The 17006-nt window shown below is 39.4% G+C and overlaps 1 protein-coding gene across 5 annotated transcripts in view; it reads right to left on the bottom strand.

Moving 5' to 3' along the window:
• The window catches only part of PTPRT (protein tyrosine phosphatase receptor type T), a 1308680-nt gene that overhangs the window by 134936 nt on the left and 1156738 nt on the right, over nt 1-17006 (bottom strand). For all 5 annotated transcript variants that reach the window (XM_072631465.1, XM_072631466.1, XM_072631467.1 and 2 more), the window contains one exon: nt 11905-12053. In XM_072631465.1, coding sequence (XP_072487566.1) covers nt 11905-12053 — 149 coding nt within the window. The remainder of the gene's footprint in view (nt 1-11904; nt 12054-17006) is intronic.

Below are 17006 nucleotides of genomic sequence, written 5' to 3'. Positions count from 1 at the left end.
TCAACAAATAGAAAAAAAATCTTTTTTTGGGGGGGGGGGGGGACATGAAATCAAATGGAATAAAAGGTATGCTTAGTGCACATACCCTCTTACTTCCCAGGAATTCTGAAACTTTCTGCTCTCTACCTCTATACTTTCCAACTACTGAAGCTACAATTTTTATATGAGCATTTCTTCTGCTACTTAAAAGGGCCACAGGCAACTTGATATGCACTTTTCCCCACTATCTCTTTATACTTTATTCCTTTAGCAAGCACTTTTCAAATGCCTTATCTTTTGCAAGGGTCTTATGTGGGGACCTATCATTCCTCCTGGGACAAAAGTAGTTTTAGGCTTTTGCTAGTTGTATGAAGTTTTGGGAAATGTTAAAACATTTTACCCTCTAGGATGACTGTGCTTTATAAAAGTCATCTGAGACAAGGCTAATTTCATCTGAAATGAAACAGGGGCAGAAAGATCTGTGATTGGAAAGTGTGGTTCCTCTGAAAGAATGTACACAACCTAGAGACATAAATAATAGCAATAGCTCACATTCATACATGGCTAAAAGGTTTGCAAAGTGCTTTACAAACATAACCTCACTTGAGCCTCATAATGGCCCTGAGAAGTTTGGCTACTATTATTCCTATTGTACACATAGCAGGTACTTAATAAGTGCTGATTTTTTATTTTCTTCTTAGTTACCTGGCACACCATAATCAGAATGTTTCTTTCTCCAATAAAACCTGGGAGGTGTCAATTCCTACGTTTCTCTATGATAATATCTTGGGGCTCCTTGGACAATGGAAATTTAACAAAAATTACAGATTTAGTGCTAGATCAATAAAACCATCAAATGGATATTTAATAGAATTAGAAACAATAACAACAATTCATTCAGAAGACCAAAAAAAAATCTAGGCTTTCAGAGGAAATATTGAAAAATGTAGAAATATAAGAGGAATAGTAATTATAGACCTCAAATTATACTGTGAAATAGCAATCATCAAAACTATTGAGTAAAATAGAAAAGTAGATAAGTGGAACAAACTAGACATGGAAGACTCAAAAACAATTTAACTCAATAACCCACTGTTCAATAAATCTACAAATTACACGGGGAAGAGCTTCTTATTTTATATTTGCTCGAAAGACTGGAAAGCAGGTTGGCAGAAATTGGGTTTAGATAAACATCTTATAATAAATACCACAGTAAACTAAAAATGCATACACAAGTTCAACTTACAGGTCATAACATAAAAACAAATAGAAAAGAACAAGATTATTTATTTTCACAGTTATGAATAAGAGGAATATTCTTAACCAAACAAGTTATAGAAGAAATCACAAAATTATAAAATAGATCATTTTAAGGAATTGAAAAGATTTTGCTCCTATAAAGTGAATGCCACTAGGATTGGAAGAGAAATTTTCCATTGGAGGGAGGATCTGTGTATCAAACACAACTGAGAAGGTTCTGATATCCAAGATATACTAGGAATTAGTACAAAGGTATATGGTCAATAACTATGCCTAAAGAATAAATAGTAATAGTATATTAACAAATGATTCTCAGAACTAAGAATCTTAATTGTATGAAAGACTTTATCTAAATCACTGATGATAAAAGAAATACAAATCATAGCAATTCTAAGGATTCAGCCTACACTGAGAAAGTTGACAAAAGGGGAAGAAGATGGGAATAATCAACATTGGAGAAGTTGTGGAAAGCTAGTAATATTCTACATATATATCTATATCTATACATATAGATATATATATACTCTCTTTCTCATAAATACATATATAATTATACATATATATTATATACTAATGCACACTGTTGGTGGAGTTGCGAATTGGTCTGATCATTCTGGAAAACAATTTAGAATTATGCTTAAAAAGTCACTAAAATGTTCATAACCTTTGATCCAGAGATTCCAATGCTAAACATGTACTCAAAGGAGGCCAAATACAGAAATAAAATCCCATAAATATCAAAACATTCTTAGCATCATTTTTTAATGGTGACAAAGAACTGGAAGCAAAGTGAATTCCCGTTGACTGGGGAATGGCCAAATAGTACATGGATATAATGGAATATTATAGTACCACAAAAAATAATGAATACAAAGGCTGCAGAGGAAGGACTTGTAGCTAGAATGGCTGTCTAAATGGAGGCAAGGAACCTAGTTCTGAAATACCCACTCAGCAAAAACCTAAAAGTCATGACAGATAGAATAACAATCAAGTTCAGTGAGAAAACTATAGTTTCTTCTTCGACACTAGAACTGCACAAAAAGGCAATCAGAAGCCCACAGTCAATAGGAAAGGAGGATGCCACAGAAGCCAGCACCAGTTATAGAAAACAAAACAACAGCTTTTCAATGAGATTGGAGACAGTAATGGCTTATATATGGATGAAGCAGGAATGGAAGGCTCCCATGATAAAGTCCCAGGGTGGTTGGTAACCTACAATAGGGGACCTTGGAAACAAACAGAAAGGCACTAACCAGTCTAGGCACAGCAGCGCTCAGACTGGGATACCCCAGGTCAAAGGCTCCAAGCTCCCTAGGACTCAACGATACCATGGAGGACTCTCTCCAGATTTAGCACTCTGAAACTCAAAGATCATATAGAGGAAATGGGATAACCCTGGGAGGCAGAAGTCAGTACAGGAACTCAGACAAACTAGGTATAGACGAAACAGGGCTAATCATTCCACCTAAAATGTCAGCAGTAGGTGGCTACTCACCCTGGCACAAAGCTTCACTGGAGGAAATTAAGGCTAGAGAAATGACTGAGCAACAGAAGAAAACAGATGACAATAAAGATTCATAAGAGACTGAGACAAAATTTAAAACCCAAACTAAAAGGGGAGAATAACTTTATAACAACTTCAAGAAGACTCAAAGGAAAAAAATGACTTTTCCACAAGGACAGGGAAATTGAAGAGAAATGAAGCAAGATACAAACAATGAAATAAAAGCTTTGAAGGAAAAACTTGGAAGGAGAACAAATAGTTTGGAACAGAAGGTGGTAAACCTTATCCAAGTAACAGATTCCTTTAAAATTAGAATACATCAAACAGAAATCAAGTGAAGCCAGGAGACATTGAGAGATATTCCAACTCAAGAGGGAGAAGGGGGGTGGTAATGATGTCAAAAAGGAAAGAAAATGTGGAGAGCCACTGAAACATTTGTCAATAGCCTTGTGTTTGGTCTCCCTGATTTAAGTCTTTCACCACTCCAATCCATCCTCCACTTAGCTGCCATGGTGATCTTCCTAAAGTACAGGTCTGACTGTATCGTTCCCCTACTCAAAAATTCCAGTGACTTTCTATGATCAAATATAAAATTCTGTTTGGTTTTAAAACCCATCATAGCCTGTCCCTTTCCTGCTTTATGAATCATCTTACACTCAATTCTTCTCCATGTACTCTATGATCCAGCAATACTAGCCTCCTTGCACTGAATGCTCCATCACTGGACTCTATGCCTTTTCACTGGCTGCTGCTCAGGTCTGGAATGCTTTTTCTCCTTATCTCCACCTCCTGGATCCTTGGCTTCTTTCAAGTATCAAATAAAACTTCAAATTCTGCAAGGAGCCTTCCTGGGGCCTTCTCCAGGTTAATACCTTCCTTCTGAGATTACTTCCTAGCTTGGCAGCTAGGTGGTGCAGTGGATAGAGCACCAGTGCAGGAGTCAGGAGTGCCTGAGTTCAAATCTTACCTCAGACACTTGACACTCAATAGTTGTGTGACCTTGAGCAAGTCACTTAACCCCAATTGCCTCATCCTGAGTCATCTCCAGTCATCCTGATGAATATCTGGTCACTAGATTCAGATGACTCTGGAGGAGAAGTGAGGCTGGTGACATGCACAGCCCTCCCTCACTCAAAACAAAGTCAAGTGCAAGTCATGTCATTATTCCTCTGATGGCATGGTCATTTTCGGCAACAAAGGACGAACACACACACTCACACACACACACTTCCAAGTTAAACTGTATATATTGTATGTACACAGTAGTTTACATGTCGTCTCTCATTAGGATGTGAGCTCATTGAGAGAAGGGACCATGTTTTTGCCTTTTTTTGTATCTCTAGTGTTTAGCATAGTGCTTGGAACTCAATAAATAATAAATTCTCTTTGGCTTGATAGAGATATATTGAGGAACTTGGTTCAGATCCTACTTCTAAGTCTGTCACATAGGATCTCCAGGCCTCAGCCCTCAGTTTCCTTTTTTTGGTATAAAAGAGAGGGTTGGACCAGATGGGCTCTGAAGTGCCTTCGAACTCTATGTCTATGATCCTAATGGCAACCTGGTACATATTACATTGATACATTTTATTTACATTCATATATGACTTTTTGATTCATAGCAGTAATCTTGACTTTTTCTTTCTATTTTCTTAAAAGTCTATAAATGGAAAATCCTCTTGGGAAAAAGTTGTTTTTAGGGACCTGTAATCCTGTTAAGTTGTTATTATCCTCACTCTCTTAGGATATCCTTTGATTGTCTTCATAATCCAACATATTTAACTTTCATATTTAAAAACATCATTGGAAGAATGGATTCAGAAGTTTTACCAGTTACATCAACATCGTGTGTACTTTGTTCTGCATAACTATGTCTGAGCCCCAAAATCAGCCTGGATTTTCTCAGGAATGGATTTTTATGATCATTTCAGTGGACACAGTGGAGAAGAAGCTGGCCTCAGAGCCAGGACAACGTGGGTTCGTGTCCCATTTCTTGACATGTGCTCTATGTGTGCCTTGGCAAATCATATAATTTATCTGCATTCTAGGCAATTATCTGAGACAATAAGTGCATAGCAAAGGTGCTGAATTTCAGTAGTAGAGGGGCTTTCCTCTTCAAGGAATTCTCTATATTAATGAACCAGAGTCCATCCTTTATTATGTTAGAATGGATGAACTTTAAAGGCCTAAAAGAGTTAAGGAAGTTACCTCAAAAGCCTTATGTATTTCCATGGAATAGCTTTATGTTCTGGCTGAACTGGGTTCATTATTTTTTAAAAATCCTATCTGTCTCCTGTTAAAGAAATGTCTCAACCCATTTTTCTCATGGTTTGACTTCTTTAATTATATAACATTTCCCCCACCTCCACCTACCTTGAAATAATCAGGGATAAAATTCTGCTTGCTGATTCACACGGCGTACTTCTCTGTGAAATTCTATCTGATGAGGATTTTTCCAGCTCATGAAAAAGCACCCTTTTCTAATAGTGATGATATCTACTGGGAGAGTGCGTTGACATTCATCCTCTACAAAAAGGCCATCCTAGTGCCTCCTCACAGAGTAAAGATGCCTCAGGTTCTTGAAGTCTCCCCTTATAGAGCCCAAGCTCTTGCAGGTTCTATCCATTTGCAAAAGTCTTTATGTATGAGTCTGATGATGAACTGGATGTGGGCCATCTGAGAATGAGCCTAGCTACATTTTAAGAGACCTATGTGTCATTTTCCAAATCTTGCCCTTTTTACTTTCATGAGATTTGCCGTCATCTTCCATCTACCACCATACTTTAGGCCCTTGTCACCTTTCCTTAATTATTCTAACATCCTTCTAATTGATCTCTCTGCCTCAAGTCACTCCTCTTTCTAGTCCATCCTCCAATCATCTGCCAAAGTGATCTTTCTAAAATATAGGCCTATTAAGGTCACCCTAGTGCCTGGAATATAAGTAAGCATTTAACGTATGCTTGTTGATTGACTGGTGCCTGACTGATAGATTTTTTTTAGCCACAGTAACTCTTAGATCATTGAAGGTTCAAAAATAAAATTAACAATACACATACATTTTTTTCTTATCCTGTGAAATAAACAATGCAAGTCTTATCGGTCTACTGTACAGATAAGAAATTGAGGCTCAGAAAACGTCAAAGCAGACCAATGGATCATATAGTGCAGGTTCTTAACTTAATGTCTATCAACTTAAAAAATTTGATAACTGCATTTCAATATTATTGGCTTCCTTTGTAATCCTACACATCTAACTTTCATGTTTAAAAATGTCATTTGAAGAATGGATTTAGAAGCTTCACCAGACTAAAGAGTTGTGTGACACAAAAAAACATTAAAACTTCTGAGTTTAGCTAGTTAAGTGGCAGAAATAGAATGTGAAATTCTGATTGATTCCAAATCTAGTGCTATTTCTGCTTTCCCATATTACCTCTCTGACCCACTCGATAGCTGTGTGTCAGAATAATTAATGCACACACTCCAAACCAGCCCAACCAAACTGTTTGTCATTCTTAGTATTTTGCTGTATATTTTTCGATTTGCCTCTGTCATTCTTCATGTCATGTAATGGTCTCCTCCCCTGCCCATCCCCATCTCCGCTTAAGGTGGCAACAAGGTACTAGAAAGGGAATGGGATAGAGAGCCAGGGGCCCTGGTTCTGAATACTGGCTCTGTTCCCTACTACCTATGTGACCTTAAGCAAGTCACCTATCTCCTTTCTATATCTCAGCTTTCTCATTTGTAAAATGAGAAGGTAGGATCTGGTGGTCTCTAAGGCCCCTTCCAGCTTTAATTATATGGTCCTCTGACTCCACTGGAAACTTCAGGGGAATCAATCAAACATTATCCCAGAGAGTGGGGTAAAAACAAATATCCCCAAACCCAACATCAGTACCCAACTAATTGGGATTCAGCAAAGATTTGTTTGAAGTATTTTTCTTTGACAGAAAATGAACAAGGAGGAGATCATACTCGGTGTGCAAGACACAAAGATGTTTTCTATACATGTGCCTGAATGATCTCTGATTTCATAAGAATTAGAAACTCCTTTCAGCAGAAACTCTCTCTCTCTGTCTCTTCTGCTCTTTCCCTCTTTATCATATGTGTGGCTACAGTTTCCTCATCTACAAAACGATGGGGTTTGTCTGGGTGGCCTCTGAAGTGCCTTCCAGCTCCACTAATATGATTTTATGATGAAATTACAGCTGAGTACTAAAAGCAAATGTAGATGACGATTAAAAGCAACTATTCTGTTCAATAAAAGCCAATGCCCAATTGTTGCTCCTTGAAACAAATAAATGTTTGACTTCAAGCGTACGAAAAATTTCCGAAACTGTGGCCTAGTATCAGGCACCATCCCAACCAGGAGTAACAGGCAGGGGGGCCATTCTGGACCCCAGTGATGATTTCTGAGCTTTCCAGAGCTGCAAAGGAATTGAGACCACTGGCATTCTTAGGATTTTCTTAGAAGAAATAACAAAAAGCAAGACCCCCAGAGTAAGAAGCAGAATTTCAATTAGGCCAGGGATAGTATAGGAAATAATGAAATAAGTTCTCAGGGCATGTTCTCCCCTAATCTTTTCCGGAGTGACAATTATTCAGCTTGCAGAATAATCTGGCTTTTCTCACCATTACACAAGATCTGTGCGCCTCCAAAAGCCATCAGTACTGAAATCAGACACTCTTCCCTAATACCATAAAAATAGATTCAATTTGATATACATCAAGGTAATTTCAGAAGCAATTTCTACATTTCAAGAGCAAGCATTGCTTAAGTTTTTATAAACATTCATCAAAATGATTTCATGGGCCATGCTAAGAGGCATCTGATGCATTCCAGGGTTAACAGGAAAAAAAATCCTGTATCGTATCTGTGGTATATCTGATGAGGCAGCACCAAATATTCTGACAGAATCTAGAAACTTCACTTGATTCAAATGCATGGGGAGTGTTTTAATGATCACACCAAATCAGCCATTAGATTTAAAACTTTTCCCCAACCATTGCCGGTAAATTGAATCAAGACAATTTTTCACTTGGGTAGGTTGACTCTGGCTCCTTCAGACAACTAATTCAATTGAATGGAATTTTCTTTCATCCTTTGCTCCCACATTGCTTTTTTGGTAGTGTATTCAAGCTGATCCTGGTCTTGGGGTGGGGGCTGGGGGAACAGGGACACTTTTTCTTTTGTCAGCGTATCGTCGGGATTCAGGACAGTGTCTTGTGCCTAGCAGGCATTTAACAAATGTCTAATAAGCACATTTTTTGCTCTAGTGCAGGGCACACTGTTGATTTTTTACTTGGAGATCACAGGCTTTGAAGAGTCACTTAAGAACAAGAAATTTTCAAGTTATATACTTAAATATCCTGTGGGAAGGAAGGATTAATCTCTTCTTTCCTTCCTTTTTGTGCTTAGTGCTCAGCTGTTTAACTGGGGAAAAGCCACATAAAATTCCAGGATCCCATTTTATGGCTATAAAAAAATAGTCAGGGATCCATGGCAACCAAAGTCCTTCATGTGTATTTCCCCAAATATATTAATAAATGTCCTTTGGGTCTGAGTTAGGTCCTTGGAGGAAGGGATATCAGCTTACCAAAGGGCTTTTATAACCTTGTTCTCAAGTGATATCCCTCCCTCCACCTTCCCCAAATCTTCTGATTGACTAAGCAGGAACTGAAGTTCAAGGTGATTTAATGACTTGTCCAGATAAATAACCAAAGCAAGTAAACATCTTATACAGATTGCCTGGGTTATGGAAGTCATTGCTAATCCAATCATACTCCCTTCATATATCTCCTTTTTTTTGTCTTCTCTACATTCTCCTCAATCTCCTCCTAATTAGTTGCTGAAGGTTCCTGTATGATCTTGACCAAGTCACTTGACTTAGTTCTTCATCTGCCAAGTAGATGGCCTAGCACTGGGGGATGCCAAGAAAGGCAGAATAACACTACTGCCTTGAAGGGAATCACAATCCAGGGGGGAGACGAAAAGCAAATATGTGGATACAAGCAAGCTCCGTGCAGGATAAATTGGAAATAGTAGACGGAAGGCCTTGGGGAAAGCTTGCTATAGGAGGTGGGATTTTTAGTGGGACTCCAGTCATCCTGATGAATATCTGGTCACTGGATTCAGATGGCTCTGGAGGAGAAGTGAGGCTGGTGACCTGCACAGCCCTCTCTCACTCAAAACAAAGTCAAGTGCAAGTAATGTCATTATTTCTCTGATGACATGGTCTTCTTTGGCAATGAAGGACAAACACAAGATGGCTTATAAAGTCCCTTCCAACGCTTGATCTTTGTACCTCTAAACCTACCCATACACCCTCCTACCACTTAATTTCATTCACTGAAATTCAAGCTAAAGAGCACTCATTAAGTCACTTGGCTTGGCACTTCCTGAGATCATACAGATTCCTCTTTACCCAATCATTTTCCACTTTTCTTCTGAGAATATACCCCCTCTTCACCTTTGTCCCTCTTGATCTGAAAATTACAATCAAATCAACACTTCAATTGCCAATAGAAAAGGATTACCCTGTCATTAATGCCATTTGCTAGCCAGACCATAACTCCCTTCCCTGGCCACTATTCTCCTATATGTGTTGCCTTTCCATTTCAATGTAAACTCCTTGAGTACAGACACTGCTTTGCTCTTGTCTATCTAGTTCAAGCATTTGGTGGTGACTGGTGCTTAATAAATACTTTTCATTCATTCATGCATCTATTATGTGCCAAGCATGGTGCTATGAATTGGAGATCAAAGACAAAATGAAAACAGTCCCTGCCTTCAAGGAGTTTATATTCTATCTAGTGGGTAGACAGGAATTGTAAGCCTTGATATGTGCATGAATTTGAGGGCAAGGGAGAGAGTACTTATATCTGGAAAGGATTCCTGGAGGAAATAAGAGAATCATGGCATAAGAGATTGGAAGGGACCTTGGTCCAGCTCCCTCCCTCAACACTCCCCGCCACCCCCCCTTCCCAGCCAAGATGAGAAAATGGAAGTTCATAGAGGTTACATGACTTCCTTCAGGTCGCACATGGTAGTAAAGTACAAAGCAAGTATTCAGACTCAGGCCTTGTGACCTGAAGTCCAGGGTGCTTTCCATGGCACCACACACATGACATATAAGTTGAGTAAAAATAATCTCCTTATACATTTTTGGAATTTGAGAATGTGATAATGTTATACACACTGTCCTTATTATCATTATTCTGGCCAAATAAGCAGAATAATGAGGCCTAAGCCCTGTTAACCTCAGGCCAGGGCCAGTGACAGAGAGCTAAGAGGAGCTTAAGATGACAGTGAACAAGGAATCGAGTTGGTTATACTGTGGCCAATACTAAAAGCTCCTGTTGGGGTGCTTGCTCTCCCATCACCTGTCCCCTCTGCTCGCTGCTGCCCTGACGACATGAGCCCCTCAGGTAGGGCTAGCTCAGACCAGCACAGACTGGCTCTGGAGGGCAGCCCAAGGGAGAGCTAAGGAATGGACATCTGAAGCCCCTTGCACACAAGGACAAATGAGAAACCAGAAGGGGTGGGTGTGGGGACAGGAAAAGGATTTTTTGTTTATGTAAAAAGAATGCACAATACAAACTCCTCTGACTGGCATTAAAAGGCCTTCGCAATCTGGCTCCCATCTATCTTTCCAAGATGATTACACACCACTGCCTCTTACACATGCTAAATTCACTGTAGCCCAGAATGCAACATTCTACTTCCGAACTCCATAGCTTTGCCTAGGTGGTGCCCCCTCCCCTCTTAAGATGCTCTCTTATAACCCTGAAACTTTAAGCTCAAAGTTCCACTCAAGTGTTGTCACCTCCTCCAAGAAGTCTTCCCTGATGCTCTTAACTGTTATTGCTCTCTCCCCAAATATAACTTTGCATTTATTATGTAAATATTTTACATTTACTTATCTCTGCACATGTTGCTTGCCTCTCCTCATCCTCCCACCAAGGGTAGGGACTATTTGCTTTTTATTTTGTATGTATAACACCCAGTGCAATGCCTGACAAAGAAGATTCTTTAAGAAATAATAGTTGGCATTTATATAGCTTTTAAGGTTTATAAAGCACTTTACATGCATAATCTCACCAACAACCCAATGAAATAGGGGTTATTATCACACACACCCCCCATTTTGCAGATGGGAAAACCGAGACCAGGAGGGATTAAATGACTTGCCCAGGGTCACAAAGCTAATAAATGTCTAAGGCAGATCTTTCTGACTCCAAGTCCAGAGTTCTATTTATTATACCACCTACTATGCCCCCAAGTGCCAACCTGACCTCCAAATGTTTGTTGAATTGAAAAGAATTGAAAGAGATTTCCCTTTCTAATAAGTGTGGGAAAATGTGTCCTCACTATTGTGTAGAAGCCTGCCTGAGCACTTTGCTCGGCTTGTAAGCACCCATCAAGGTGTACCTATTGTTCAATAGACGCCTTTTCATTTGTGTACCCATGGCCAGTCATTTAATTCCTGGGCATTTTAGTTTTTCCCCTGTGAAATGGATCATGACACCGGCATTACCTAACTCACAGGGTGTTTGAGAGGAAAGTGTTTTGCAAATGATAAAATGATGCAGAAAGAGGGATCACTGTAATAATTTTTTTGCTGTTGTTTCAGTTGTCTGACTCTTTTTGACCCCATTTGAGGTTTTTTTGGCAAAGATATTGTAGTAATTTGCTATTTCTTTCTCTAGTTCATTCTATAGATTTGGAAACTGAGGCAAACAGGTTGAAGTGGCTTACCCAGGGTCACACAGCTAACAGGTGTCTGAGGCTAGATCTGAACTCATGAAGATGAGTCTTCTTGACTCCAGGTCCAGCACTCTATCCATTGTGCCACTTCACTGCTCTATAATAATTATAATTACGTTATGATTATTACAATTGTTTCATTCAGGTCAGAGCCTAGTGAAAAGCATTGATTGACAAGTATTTAATACTTACTTTTGCAGGAATGAGAAGACTTAGGGTTATGGTTTCTCAGTCTAGTTTCTTCCTAATATCCCTCAGACAGGAAGGTTTTAAATCTCCAGCAGTGTCACCATCATTAAGAAGACTGGGTCTTTTTGAGAATTGTTTTCAGTAGGCATGGCACAATGATGCCCATGGGAAGGAGACCCTGGGCTATTGGTAATAGGAAAATTCTACTTACTGAATCCATTCACATCCTGAGTGCTGGAGGAAAAGCCTTCTTCATTCCGAGCAGTGCTCAGCTTGCTGGTGGTCTTGTCGGTTGTCGCCACAGGCCCCATCTCCCTCTGGGTGCTGCTCTGAGTCTCCTTCTGTTTCTTGGCTAGTTTCCTGCAAGATCATTTAAGAGAGGAGAAACCATGATCAGCTTGGTTCAACTGCATCAAAGCGAAAAGAAAAGAAGCTGTGGTTCAACTCTTTGGGTATCTGAGCTGAAGTTCACATTCAGGATTCATGCAAATGATAAAACATGGCTACTTTTCTTGGGAACATTTGGGGACAGGGTAGTCAGAGAAGAATCTCTGGGGGCTGCTGGATGTCAGGATGTTAATAATCACAGGTGGAATATGTACTTGAGGTCCAAGAAGGCATCATTTGACTGTTTCATGTTATATTCACTCTCAGAGAGAAAGGGGACTTTATGGTATTGAGGGCTAAGGGCTGCTATGAGTGAGATTAGCAAGCAAAGAAGGCTGAATTTAGAGTCAGGAGAATTGAAATGGTGTTGTATAACGGCAAGAGCACCAAATTGAGAGGAAGAAGACGTAGGTTTGATTCCTGGCTTTGCTATACGCTGTTAGACATTTGATCATTTAATTTATTATTATAATGAGAAAACTGGACTAACTGATCTATGAGATCTTTTATAGTTCCACATTCTATAATGTTGGTCCATCTTACTAGCTATAACTCTAGGTATGGCCACTTCCCATTCTGAGCCTCACTTGTGAGGCAAGGATTTTGTAAAACTGGAAGTATTTTAGAAATGTAGATTATCATTATTATTTAATCTGCCATATATGCCTACAGCTCATTCTCATTAATGGAACTTGCTAAGTAAATTTCAGTGTGAGAAGAATTTTTTATTAGGTTGGATCAGAGAAGACAAGAATGTGGCTTTGATTCCTACCTGTATAGAACAAAGATTCCTTGATAGCCACAAAGTAAGGTGCTTTGGCAAGGAGGTCATTTGGGAATAGAGTGCTGGAGGATTGTATTGTACCCTTTTAGTGCACTTTTCCTGTAATGTTATGTATTACAGCTGCCTGTGTTTGTGTCTTATCCCCTGAGGAGATTGTATGTCCCATGCAGACAGGGACAGGATCTTTGCTAAATAATTTTTCCAGCATGTGGCAGAGACTCCTGCACACTGTAGAAACCTAATAAACACTTGTTAATGAATATTCAACATCCTTCCATGGCTCCCACCTGTCTGTACACATTCTTCAGCCTGTCATTTAAGGATCTTCATAATCTGACTCCAATTTGCCTTTCCAGTTGTTTTTACCTCCCTCTTCCCCACACAAATCACTTTTCATTGCAACCAGAATGGTATTGCTAGCTAATCACTAAAGTCAGCATGTCATCTCCTACATCTGTGCATTCTCACGGGCCACCTTCTATTCCCTTTTCATCTCCATTTTTCAGATTTCTTATTTTCTTTCCATTTCAGTCAAGGTACCACCTCCTCCAGGGAGTCTTTCCTGGTCCCCTCAGCAGTTAGTTTATCCTCTTCTCTCAAATATTCCTGGAGCACTTTGTTTAATCTCTCCTGTTCCTCTTTCACTCCCTATGGTGTACTTACTCATGTACTTGCTATATTCCCTCAGGAGACTATAAGCAAATTGAGGTGAGGGGCTGTTACATTTGCTCTCCATATTGCCAGAGCTTATTCTTGCACACAGCAGACATATTTAATAAATGATTGTTCAATTGAAATGAATGAATGAATAATAAAATCTCATGTTAAATAAAATAATATCATTAAAAATAAAAGCTCTTTAGTTTCAGTGCATTTTCATGTATATCCTTCTATTTTGTCCTCCCAGGCTTATGTGATATACCGTGTAGGTATCATTCTCCTCATTTTGCTGATGAGCAGGTTGAAGCTCACAAACTTTAAAGCCCCACAGAGCTAAGAGCTGAACCTAAGTCTTTTGGCAATGTTAAGTCCAGTGGCATCTGCTTTACTGCAATCCTATTATCCATATCATATAGATTTGCAGTTCTATCATGGGCTCTGTTTTGGGGATCACCATTCACTGATGACACATCAGTCCAGAAATGGGCTTCTCCTTCAAAGGGAGTCATTAAAGCAGGGTGAAGGAGAATGAATGCATAATGCCTATCTCTGCTGCGGTGGCATTTGAAACTTTCATTCTTCATTTATTGTCAGAAAGTAAAGTGTTTAAAAATGTATATGTGACCTTCTTAATCAGGAATTTGAAAAGATATATTATGGAGCCACTGTTCCAGCCTCAGTTCTGCTCTGTTATCTCAGTAGCAAATGAAAAGAAAGTCAATAAAAAGGAGTTAACCACCAAAATGGAAAAGAATAGGGATCTGACAGAGAGGTTTCCCAGAGGTAGAACTGCTAACCATCCCATTCCATGCATTATGGAATTCCATGGTGAACTTGGTCTGGAACAGATTGGCTTCTGGAGGAAGAAGTCCATCTTTAGTTCTAGGAAAAACAGTGTAGCATGGCCATGCTTGGCACTCAACCAATGATCACCTAGGAGCTTCAAAATATTTTGGTAATTCTTGAGGTATAAGTATAGCTAGAACAACTAGACTATAAGCTCTGTGAGGGGAGGGTCTGTATTTTAGTATTCAACTCTATCCATTCATAAAGTATTTATTAAATACCTGCTATGTGCAGTGCAAGATATAGATGCCTGGTGCTAAACCCAGAGTAGGCATTTGATAAAGGAGTGATGATGATGATGAGTGGGTGGGTGGTTGAAGATCTATCTGGTGGCATGACTGAATTTTTCACTTTTTCTCTAGGCCTTCTGGTATCAAGTAAATGCAACAAAGATGAAACGAATCGGGGGCTAGTGGAAAGAGCAACTTGAAATGACAGTGCTGGACCCTCTCTGCTCAAACAGGGTATAATATTCAAAAGTTTATAAAACCTAGCAGTTGTACAGGAGAATGTATCATCACCATTACCATCACTGCATTCACAGACAATGTTAAGCAAACCTTCTGGAATCCTCACCCTTGGGTTTGGAATAAGATGACATATAGAGGAATGAAAAATAAAAGTATGGCCAGTTTTCAATTAAGCCAGCTCTGTTCATACCATCTAAGAAAGGGATGAAATGAAAAACAAAAAGGAGAGTTCATCACCAAGCTGGAAAAGAATAGGTACCGATGGCAATAACAAAGACATTTATGGAAACATATTACATCTTTTAACTCACAAACATCATCTAGATCCTGTTAAACCAAAATATCCAGGCCTCTTTGTTATGATATATTCACAATTCTAAATCCTAGTGGAAGACAAATGCCTAAAAGAGGAAAAGTCTTCTTAAAAAAAAAGATAGAAAGCAGAAGCGCTAAAATCCTACCTGACACCAGTTTGGGACCTGGAAATATTTGCAACAAGAACCTTAGTATTGCTTCTCTAGAACCTTCGGAGGGATCAATTCAATTCAGTTCAACATGCACAAATGTGTGCCAGCTACCATGCCAGGGGCTAGGAATACAAAGTTTTCGCTTTAAATAAAATAATTTACTCTTTGAGGAGTTTACATTTTACTGGAAGGAAGCAATATGTATATATTCAAACTAAATGTGAAACAATTTTTTTGGGGGGGAGAGGACTAACAGTTAGGAAAATAGCAGAGTCTATTTGAAGGAGTTAGCATTTGAAGTGAACCTTGAATCCTTTGATTAAGTGATTCCAAGAGCAAAGAGAAAGGAAAGTGTTCATGGCATGGGGGGACACATCTCTCTACACAAAGGCACCGAGTAGGAGATGGAAGGTTGTACTGAGGGAGCATCAGGAAGTACAGAAATGTAGAGAGCTGGAAAGGGAGAAAGTAATATAAAATGAGCCTGAAAAGACTGGTTAGAACCAGATTGTGAAGGATGAGAAGTAGAGATATTTTACCCCCATTTTATAAATAATGAAACTAAGGCTCAGAGAAGCTAAGCAGCTTATGTAAAGTTGCATTGCTAGCAAATGCTACATCTGGGACTCAAACCCGGGTCTGTTGAAAACAGGATTCCTCTTAGACCACACACCTATCACATTTTCTGCTCTCCCATGTACAGTGAACCTATTCTCTTCTCTCACTGGGACTTCAACTCTTCCTCCACTTCACCCAGTTGATTAGTTTCCTCCTGGATGAAGCAGACATCCTATTCAGTCATGACTTGAAAATCAACTAATTCAATGCTGTCCTCACCACCACTCTTAATGTTTTTGCTTCCTTGGCTTTCTGCCATGTCTGCCATACCAATCCCTGACCCTGGATTGCCTCTCCCCCATCCTTTTTCTCTGCTGTGGTTTGAAGAGGCAGAACTGTACAGTGTTGGCCCATTATAAATTTATGCTGTCTAATTTCAACTTGGCTCTCCACACTGAGTGAGTCCCTACCATGTTCCACATAGTAAATGTTCTGGATCTCTTTTCTCTTCCCTTCCTCTCTCTCAGCAGATGACCTTACCTCCTACTTTAATGAGATGTACTCCAACAGATCAGAAAAACACTTATGGGTTAAAAAGAGTTGTTCTATTTCTCCAAATACCTTGGTTATTATCCTATTCCCAAATTTAACTGAGTTTTTCTTATTTTGTTTTCCATCTCTTTATTTGCCATATTATTCCAAACCTAACTAGGAGCATCCTCTAAGACTTAGATTTCAGCCCTCCCCTTCCCTTCCCTTCCCTTCCCTTCCCTTCCCTTCCCTTCCCTTCCCTTCCCTTTCCCTTCCTTTCCTTCTCCTCCCCTTCCCTCCCCTCCTCTCCCTCCCCACCTTTCCTTTCCTGTCTTTCTTTTACACTCTGGACTTGGGAAAATTACCATTTTAGTAATGGATTCTGGAGATACTAGTTGTGTGACCCTGGACAAGTCACTTAACTCACTATGTCTCAGTTTCCTCATCTGTAAAATGAGTTGGAAAAGAAAATGGCAAACCATTCCAGGATTACAGCCAAGAAAACCCCAAATGGGGTCACAGAGAGTTGGATTTAAACTGAAATAACTAGACAACAACAACAATTCATAGATGAGACTACAGAATACACGCAACCCATAGATATTACTTA

Source organism: Notamacropus eugenii, chromosome 1, assembly GCF_028372415.1.
Source record: "Notamacropus eugenii isolate mMacEug1 chromosome 1, mMacEug1.pri_v2, whole genome shotgun sequence".
Classification (NCBI taxonomy): Eukaryota; Metazoa; Chordata; class Mammalia; order Diprotodontia; family Macropodidae; genus Notamacropus; species Notamacropus eugenii.
The sequence above is the reverse complement of the archived record's forward strand: the minus strand, read 5'-3'. Positions and strand labels throughout refer to the sequence as shown.